Below are 9,966 nucleotides of genomic sequence, written 5' to 3'. Positions count from 1 at the left end.
ACCAAGTCTGCAGCTGCACTCAATCCCGCATCTCTGTGCAGCTGCTTTTCAATCGCCCCTGCTGCCTCAAGTCTGTGCAGCCGCTCTCAAGCCTGCCATCGCCGCAACTCCGTGCAGCTGCTCTCCTTCCTGCTGCTGCCTGTCACTTTTGCATGATGGGGCTGCCCCAAAGGAGGCTAACGTTACTCCAGACCCTTAAAACGCACCATTATATCAGCAGGAACAAACTAGTCTAGTCCCTGACCAGACTGATTCACTTGTCATAGAGGACCAAGTTGTCCCTGGTTTGGTGGCTCAGGAATCAGACAAATCTTTCCTTCTAATCTGGAAGATCATCACGACAGATGCAAGTTTGGTGGGCTGGGGAGTCCTGAGAACCCTGTTGGTGCAAGGGACTTGGTTGTTCGAAGAATCTTGCCTCCTTGTCAACATCCTGAAACTTTGAGATTTTTTTTTCTTCTCTGCAGCACTGGAGGGTCATCCTATCTGAATTCAGTCCGATAACCCTATGGCAGTGGTGTACATTAACCATCATAGTGGAACAAGAAGTCTTGCAAGTCTTTTGCTGCTATCCAGTGTCAGGCTTCTGCTTTTGTTATCCTTTTTCAGACGGTTGTCATTCCTTGATTAAGACCTTTATACAGGGAGTCTGCAATATAGCTCACTGTTCATTTGCCTGTGTTTCCTTGAGCTCTAAATGCAAATCAAAAATCACTGTTTGAACCCATTAGAGACAATTCTCCCAGGTGTTCATTGTAGCCATCCCTTCAGCAAGGCAAGTGTCTGCCTTTTCCCAAAAGGAACTATTTTTGGTGTTACATGGGGACAAGATGGTGTTGAGACCTAGGTCGTTCTTACCCAAGGCTGTCTTCTGCCTTTCACCTCAAGTGGGACATCATCGTTCTTCTATCTAGCTCCCGTTTACAATAAAATTAATTCAGTAAGACCGATTTCCTTTTTGTAATTTGGGATGGACCTCATAAAGGCTTACAGAGGTCTTGTTGGCTCCGACAGACTATCATTCAAACTTATGATCTTCAAGGATTGGGTTGCACCTTTTCCTTTCAAAGCACACTCTACTAGATCACTGGGTACTTCTTGGGCTTTTCAGCATCGGGCTACAGTTTCTCAGATTTTCAAGGCTGCTACCTGGTCTTTTGTTTACATGCTCTTCAAGTTCTAACTTGATGCCAGCTTTGAGAATAAGGTCCTCTAGCTGGCTCTTTAAACTGCAGGCAGTCCTAAGTGTATGTGCCTGTTAGCATTTGCTGTTGCAAACCCCTCAGATGGATAACTTTTGGACAGTTCAGAAGAGAAATGGACAGCAAAGAGTAGCAATATTGCTTTGCTACAAAACTGAGGCATGTAGGGGATGTTCTCCTGGGCTGATCTATGGCTTAGCCTAGTCTTGTGGGTGAAATGAATCTGTGTGGTCTGAATGAATTAAAATTACCAGTGTTTGAATCTTCCCAGAGGGCAGATAATTTTAATCTTGGATTTGTGCACTCTGTGGGGCATAGGACAAGCCCCTGTTGACATTCAGCACCTGGTCTCTTAAGAGTAATCCAATCTAGGGCATGGGAGCACACCCCCCCATACTTCTGCTAATTTTTGTTTGCCAGTGTCCCAATTTTGCTGTAGGCAGCACTATAAACCATTGGTGAAAGACATCCTGTGTCCCTCAATAGACTCAAAAGGAAATTATTAATAGTGGGTGTAAAAATTCAGTTCACAAATCTTCACTATCATTATAGAGTAATGGAAAGTCAGTGTACATGCTGGGTTGAGTCCAGTAGTGACATTTGATAAATAAAATCATATAAACTATGTAGTTCCCTAATTGTATGTTTTAAAGTAAAGAAAATGAATGACAAAAACAGAACATTTATTGAATACCTCGCACAGGGCTGAAAGAACCAGAACTGACAGATAACAGACACAATATTTCACATGGCTATTTTTGTATTGTTACATAGTGCCTGGGTTTTCATGCTCTGTTAAACAAGACCAAGCTGAACAACTGCACATCCCAGGTGTTGGCTTCATTTCCCTTTCTGTAATGTTACTTGCAAGTCAGGGTGTGTAAACTGACGTGCTGCTTAGCTTGGACTAGGCTGCGAGACTAGACAAACTGCTATTCTGTATTCAGAAACAATAACTATTTTTACATGCATATCACCTGTGAATGAATGCAAAACTGGAAATCAAGGACTGCAAAATTCATTTTTAAAAAGTGCTATGTTTGATCTAAGTGTAAGCCCTGGTATAGGAATATGCAGACTGACAACCCAACTGAAGAAGTCAAGCACAATACAGATGTATGAAGACTTTGTATAACTCTAAGGGCCCGTTCACACCAGATGCAGTGCATTCCGGCCTGATTCTGGCCCGAAGGCACTGCCTCGCATTGCGGACGGCTCACTTTTTTGTGGCGCAGGAGGCATTGCATTGCAGCCGGAGGGCGTGGCTACACTGCCATTCACTTCAATGGCCCACCACACCCCCCTCCTGCCCCACAAAAAAGTGAGACGTCCACAGTGCGAGGCAGTGCGTTCTGGCCAGAATCAGGCCGGAACGCACTGCATCTGGTGTGAACGAGGCCTAAATCATAAAGTTGATTAGTAAGCATTAAATGCAACAACAAAATGCTCATTCAAGAGTAGCATGCACCTTCTCCCTATACTACCAAGAAGCAGGACCTGGACTGCCAAACACCAGGCCTAAACAATGTCATAAAGCCAGGAGCGGTAATTACCCCAGCATGAGCTCTGCTCTAGACTGATCAAGAGCTTACACCCAGGATTAGAGGTCCAAGGCAAATGGAGTGTCAAGGGAATGTGGGAAAAAGTATCGATGGGGGGTTTGGTGGTACAGACAACGTTGTACGTATGCAGTACATACAAGACAATGTAGGCATAGTTATGGCCTAGTAGCACTCTGCAAGGTAAAAAAATTCTAACGCAAGAACAAAGACAACTGACTCGAAGACACTTTTGGAGGTTGTGGTTTAAGGGTGTACCCAAGTGTTGACTGACAAGGTGGCCAAGCTTTACATACAAATGCATATATGCTTGCTTCTGAGCCACTTTACATTTTCATCCTTCTCTCTGCAGCAGGACAAACAAAGCAGATAGCAGAAGTTTCCTCTCAAGATTACCAGTGCAATATACTCAATCTAAAAATGACATTTTATCCAGATCTTTTAGAACAGTTTGCTAACACAACCACTACAGAAACGGCAAGCAGCCTCATATAAAGTGTCTGTAAGAACTATCTCCATATCGCATGCTACTGAGGAATGTTAGGCTTCCTTCATTTTTTAATAACACAATGCATACATGTTTAACACTCAATATTTTGCATCAAAAGGCAAGAAAAGTACAGCAAGGCAGATTGAAAAACGATGAGAGGCTTAATATGAGAATAAGGCCTAAGAAAAGTAAAATGTCAAACAAGAAATGCAACATCTTGGGGTCCATAAAGGTTTTTGCTAATAGTACCCAGTGGAACCCAACTACCTCAGGTTAGCACTCTTAGGCAGTCTATGAAAACATCTATCCCAGACTAAAGATATCTTTGATGGATGCAGGTATCAATACAAAACAACATTTACGAGCTGAATATACCTCAGGTTCTGGAACATCAAGTGTTCAGCTCATTGACACTTGTCAGTGTGCTCTGGCACATATTCATCAGAGATGCTGTATAATGCATTCCCTCATATTGCTCTGGGCGTGCCAAGGGCAACCACAGACATTCAAATACCAACCAGAGATCAAAAAGCAGCAAGATATCTGCTTGTCCTCCAGCAATTTGGTGGAGCACTGAGAGCTTCCCAGAATTCTGCCTGACTGTGGCACATAGGCAATGCTATTAATCGTGTACAGCAGGCAGGGACGTTTTCTAACAGGCTGGAAAATCAACCTGTGCATCATGGTAGGCACTAGTTATTTCTGCTTTGAGAGGCTAGAAATAGTCCAAGTCTCACAAGTGATATTCAACATTGAAAGTGTCGGTTGATGGATTTAGACTATACATGTCCACCTATAGAACAGATCAGGTGAGGCAGCCACAGGCACCCCTAGCAAAATCTAAGACTCTGTAGCTATGGAAACAACCGTGTGCGAAACAGAATCTGCTTTTCCCGGATATGTGTCATAAGGCACTATCAAGGTGAATGCATAAAGCCATAGCAGTCATCTAGTCCTCAGCACTTCCCGTCAACATTCAAGGAAATTTCAAATTGTCAACTTTGCACAACAAAACGTAGAACATACTGTAAGTCATACTATATCCAGACTGCCAACCAACTAGGAAATGGTAGAGCTGAGGGCTGACACATCACATGCCTTTAAGCAGAACTTTCACAAAACAAATATGGTAACTATTAGGCGGTGTTGTGGGCCAAGTGTACAAAAAAAGGCCAGGAACACATTCTTTTAAGATTTTGATTCCTTGACTTTCCCAGGAGGCTGCAAGCCAGATGAGCAAGCCTAAAGCAAGGGTCCAATATAATCATTTTACCTTTTTTGGCTACTGAGATGTTTTTTGTTTATACCTATTTTAAATTAATGGGGTTTACTGTGTTCCTAGTGAGATGACGTATTCATGAAGGTAAAGCCTTACTCTATAAAAGTGTACTTCCATCTATACAGAAAAAAAACTTTTCCTTTTAAAACAGAACTTTGTAATATAAAGTGCAGTTAACAAAAACTTTGTTATATTAAACACCTTCCATAAATAAAACTATCCTCCAAAATGCTATGCGCAGATTTGCAATTAGCATATTTCACATGCTGTTTCCTGGCACATCTTGTTTCCACAGGAATTCTTCCACATAATGATTCTCTGCATTGCAATTGGCAGCACACGTGTAGACTGCTAGAACACCCCAATCAATGCTTCCTTCAAGACTGTCCACTTTCAGATGGTTCAAGAGCTGTGGCATGACCTAGATAAAAAAAGGTTACAATAATCAGTTGTTTAGATTTTACAGGTGCGTTAGGAGTACCCAATTATACTTACTCATATTACAAGACAGAACCCCGAGGGGCCAAGCAGCAAGATTGGACTTTCCCAATCGTAGGAATGAGCTCAGGTTCGGATCAAACCCAGTGTAAACCAGAGCTCCCCTGAACCCAGAAGCAGCTCCTCCTGAACATGCAACAAAGTTTCTTCCATGCTGCCCAATCAGTTGCAGGTGGAGAATTCCCTGCCCGCAGCTTGACATATAACCAAAGGGGAAGGGTGCAGTGAAGTTATTGACATTATACGGATACATGGCTATACAAGGTAAATTATATTTACCTTTTATGGCCTTATAAGGTAAATGACGTCTGCACAGGGATCCCACCCCTTTGTTTATGGTCAGCTCTGGGGTGCGGAATGCCCCGACCTGCAGCTGATTGGGTGGAAGGCCCATATGGCTACAGTGTTTAGATAAGCACAGGTTCAGACTGGGTTTGGCCCAAACCTAAACTCATCCCTACCCAATACACTCTCCAGCTGGCCTAACAGAATATAGATTCTCTGTGCACCTTCCAAAGATGAGATGTAATATATGGCTCTGGTTGCCCAGGCATATGAATACAAGGCATTACAGTCAGAGACAGAAGGCATCCTTGCTTTCCTTTGCCGGAACGATGTATGAGAATCTAAGTTACAAGCCATCTCTGGACTTCCTGCACAGTTTATCCTTCTAAGTTCCCATCACAGATTATAACACTGCATTCGTCCAAGACCGACCTTCACAGTAATCCAATTCATAAACACTCTGTCCACAGTCTTCTAGATCAGAGTTCCAAGTCCATCACTTGACTTTACAAGCAGAATCAGATAGCATAAAAGTAGCAGCTACACTACAGCAGCAAGCAAGTCTCAGACTATTGCAGTCTTTGTTTTATGCATGAATGCTGTTATACACTGAGGGGTCTATTATATGGTTTTCACCCAAGATTCATGAAAAACTTTCACCTAGGATTGACACATTTTTCTAAATGGATTCAATTGGGTGGAAGTTGTGTGACTCTTGCGTAAATAGAGTTAAAGCCAATAGAGTTATTGGAAAAAAATTCTGAGGATCATATAACATAGAAAGCAATTCAGATAATAAAGGGGGGGAAAAAAACAAAAACAACTCAGACTTTTGTCCTTAGCCCAGCTTTAGCTTTTGATTGTTTTGTAAAGCAGTTCAAAGACTGGTCCCAAGATGGCACAAAGTACAATTAAAATAAATACCCAAGTAGAAGATAAACACTCCTCTTCCTAAATAAGTGACATCACAATGCAATACCATACAGTACACATGTACCTGGAATTCAAACATCCTCTTGGCTCCGCATGCACATTCAGGAATGTCATCCGTTTCTGGGACATGCTGGAGTGACAGCCAGAGGGGGTCTCCACCTTTACAGTACCTCAGAACCTGCAGCAAATTGGATAGAAATCATTAGCACATATGATGCTAAAAGTGAATTTGTTTAACCCTTTTATGACCAGGGGTCATCAAAACCTGGATGTCCAGAACAAATTTAGCAGTGTCAGTGTGCACTGATTACCCCACAATAACTATGTTCCTACCAAAAGAACGTTTGTTTTATGGACAAATATGTCTTGGCAAACAGTATTAATATCCAGCGCATTATTTAGTTATACGCTGAAAATGTGAAAAACTGTAGTTTTGATCTGATTACTATGTAATGTACTTTGTATAATTATTACTATTTCACTAAATAATTTTCTTCTATTTACCTGACGTAGAGAGACCCCCAAATATGTGCATGTTTTGTTCCAGACGTCAGCGCCGCATGGTCGATAAATGTGTATAATTTAGATTTCTACAGATTAGGCATTTTCCAGTACATTGGCCTTAGTTTATCAGCCTGCCTGGGATAGCATTTGTACAGTAGGGCCATTGAAAACAAGGTAAAGTTAAAAAAATGTTGCTAGGCTAAAAATAATGTGCGTTTGTGAAACTGCAAAAACAAAAATGAGCCAAAAGTGTAAACAGGGGACACATTAAAAACAGTAACAGCCCATCCGTTCAAAGTTTAACTAAAAAAAATGGCCCTAAAGTTCTTTTATTGGTGGGGATGTGTAAAGTACAATAATGGTTCATGTGTACACACGGGACATGGCTGTGTATGTGCCCATATGAAGAGAGGGTACTTTTTTGTTTTTTAATTGATAATTTTGTCATTTTTTTACCCCAATTTGCTGCAATGACAAGGGGGCTGATAAGCGTTCTATGTGGTAGCATTGACAGCTCCTCTTTATGGAGGTATCACAGTTCTGTTTTATGCAGCTACATATTCACACACAAAAAAAACAAAAACACCTAAATGTATTTTGTGCAACTAGCAAAAATACCTGAAGTTTCCATATCACCCCCCAATAATCCTCTGTACAACAGCACGCAGACTGGAAGAGTAAGTCTCGGCAGTAAGGGGAAATCAGGCTCTTTTGTAGTATGTGTGAGTTGACAGGGAACAAGATCACAGTAGGAGAGGGCAGAGATGACCAAATCTGTGAACTACAGCTCCTTTACTTTCCAATCTGCAGGCTGAGGTGTGTTCATGACCGCGCTGAGTAGGTTAGGATATGTCGGTGTCATCTGGCAGGGGTAACTAAATTACAAAACTGGCTGCATAGAAATACTTTGGTACGTAAAACATCTTCCACACATGCATTTCACTTTTGTATTTAGCTGCTCGTATAGATTATAATGTAGATGAAGCAGCTTTACCTGCTCAGGTTCGAATGAAATCCTTTTCTTGAACCTGTTAAAAACCTTGTCTTCTTTGGTTTCTTGCTTTGCCATGGCACTCAATTCACTCTCATCCAATTTTAATTCATCCATTGACGATTCTGAAAAGTACACAGCTTGTTAGTTTTTTCATCTAGGTGAACAAGATTAAGCTACAACCAGAACTTTCCAATCACAATAAGTGCTCATGCACACAGACGCACTGGGGCATACAATGTAAGAACTTGAGATTTTCCTCATCTGGGAATCCAGAGTGGTGTGTCCAGCCGCCCATAGACATGAATGGCTGTGGCAGCTGTATGTAGGTATATGCCAGTACTTGGTAAAATCATGTATGGCAAACAGATGAATTCCCCAAACGCAGAAAGTCTGTACATACCATCTGTTCTTCACAGATGTGGAAAAAAAGCCTGAATGTTTACACTGTATGCCCCAACCCTTCAGTGTGCATGAGCCCTAAAAAGTTCAAACCATCAGGGCCGGTGCTAAACTATTTTGCGTCCTAGGCAAGAGCAGCTACTTGCACCCCCCATCCCGTGGCGCAACCCCAAAACACCTCCCCCTCCGCGCAGCCCCATTCTCCTGCTGGTTAGCGTCTGCAGGTGACAGGTGATGTAATTTAATTTGAAATAGCCAATAGCAGACTGGCTATTGAAACCCTACCCACTGAGCAGAGGCGCGAACCTGAGAAAGTTGTCTCTCAGTTACACTCCTCTGCTCAGTGGGCTGGTGCAATAGCCAGCCTGCTATTGGCTTTTGCAATTTGAACTAGACTGTGGGCGCCGTGGGAGGTGAATGGTCAAGGCTGCGCCCTAGGTAGCACTGAGCCCTAGGCGGCTGCATAGTTTGCCTGGTGGCAGCACCGGCCCTGCAAACCATAACCAAAGAAAACTTGTAGAGACCAACATGCAGCCTTGCATTGATGACTTCATGAAAACTCTAGTTTGCCTGGCTGTCATGCCTATTGAGTGGCTATAATAATTTGACTCACTGACCAGGCCCAATACTTGGATCAGGAGTTCTGATTTCGCCATCTGCACTCTTGTTCAGTCATCTCAACTACTAAAGGCAAGCATGGCAATGCAACTACGATTTTCAGACAAACATCAGCAACAGCAGCCCACATATAGGATTCCTCGCATTACAGGTTTCTATGAAGAAAAGTGAATATAATGTTTTGGCTTGTCTTCTTTACTGGATAGAGTTATATCAGGCGTGCAGAATTTCTATCGCCCGACACATGCAGTTACGGGCAACGGACAGGGGTTTTTTCTTTCTATAATTAGCCCTTCCGCAGGCAAGCAGGGTTAAATGTAGTGCAGGGATGCTGCCTGTTTTCGAGCAAGTGATCTGGGCAGCTGTGCAACTGTTCAATACAGTTTTTATTTTGGGGAGATATACAATTCTCATTTTGAAAAGAAAAAAAAGCCCTCTCCAGATGTCATTTTTTTACCAATACATGAGGAAATGTCCTCTGATGTTAAAGTGTCCGAATCCATTCCCATGCCGTCATCGGAATCGGTCTCCTCAGGCTCTGTGACAATTTCATATTCTGGGAACAGGAATCCATGATCTGGAACCGGAACACTCTGCACATCTGAAAAATAAGGAAAGAGGATAATCCTATACAAATCAGGTCAGCATCATATCATCCAACAACTTCCAAATTGTCTGGTGTTATATTATACAGGTATTCCTAACTTACAAATTGTTCAGTGTTTCTAACAGATACGGTCTAAACGCACTCTTATATTCTTCACTTTGCTGTAGCAGCTAGTGGTTTTTGCACACTGATGGAGCTTCAATGATCTGCAATTACAGTGGGGCAAAAAAGTATTTAGTCAGCCACCAATTGTGCAAGTTCTCCCACTTAAAAAGATGAGAGGCCTGTAATTGGCATCATAGGTAGACCTCAACTATGAGAGACAAAATGAGAAAACAAATCCAGACAAATCACATTGGCTGATTTGGAACGAATGTATTTGCAAATTATGGTGGAAAATAAGTATTTGGTCACCTACAAACAAGCAAGAGTTCTGGCTCTAACAGACCTGTACCTTCTTCTTTAAGAGGCTCCTCTGTCCTGCACTCATTACCTGTATCAATGGCACCTGTTTGAACTTGTTATCAGTATAAAAGACACCTGTCCACAACCTCAAACAGTCACACTCCAAACTCCACTATGGTGAACACCAAAGAGC

At 42.2% G+C, this 9,966-nt stretch overlaps 1 protein-coding gene across 1 annotated transcript in view; it reads right to left on the bottom strand.

The window, feature by feature from the left end:
* Positions 1 to 4,731: 4,731 nt before the first annotated feature.
* PDCD2 (programmed cell death 2) overlaps positions 4,732 to 9,966 on the bottom strand; it is a 10,904-nt gene continuing 5,669 nt past the window's right edge. Inside the window, exons 3-6 of the mRNA XM_018557056.1 lie at positions 9,219 to 9,362; positions 7,745 to 7,866; positions 6,311 to 6,424; positions 4,732 to 4,951 (exon numbers count right to left, since the gene is read on the bottom strand). Of these exons, the coding sequence (XP_018412558.1) occupies positions 4,790 to 4,951; positions 6,311 to 6,424; positions 7,745 to 7,866; positions 9,219 to 9,362 (542 nt within the window). The 3' untranslated portion in view covers positions 4,732 to 4,789. The remainder of the gene's footprint in view (positions 4,952 to 6,310; positions 6,425 to 7,744; positions 7,867 to 9,218; positions 9,363 to 9,966) is intronic.

The sequence above is a fragment of the Nanorana parkeri genome, unplaced genomic scaffold (assembly GCF_000935625.1).
Source record: "Nanorana parkeri isolate BGI_ZX_2015 unplaced genomic scaffold, ASM93562v1 scaffold264, whole genome shotgun sequence".
Lineage (NCBI taxonomy): Eukaryota > Metazoa > Chordata > Amphibia > Anura > Dicroglossidae > Nanorana > Nanorana parkeri.
Note: the sequence above shows the minus strand (reverse complement) of the source record. Positions and strands in the feature narration are given on the sequence as shown.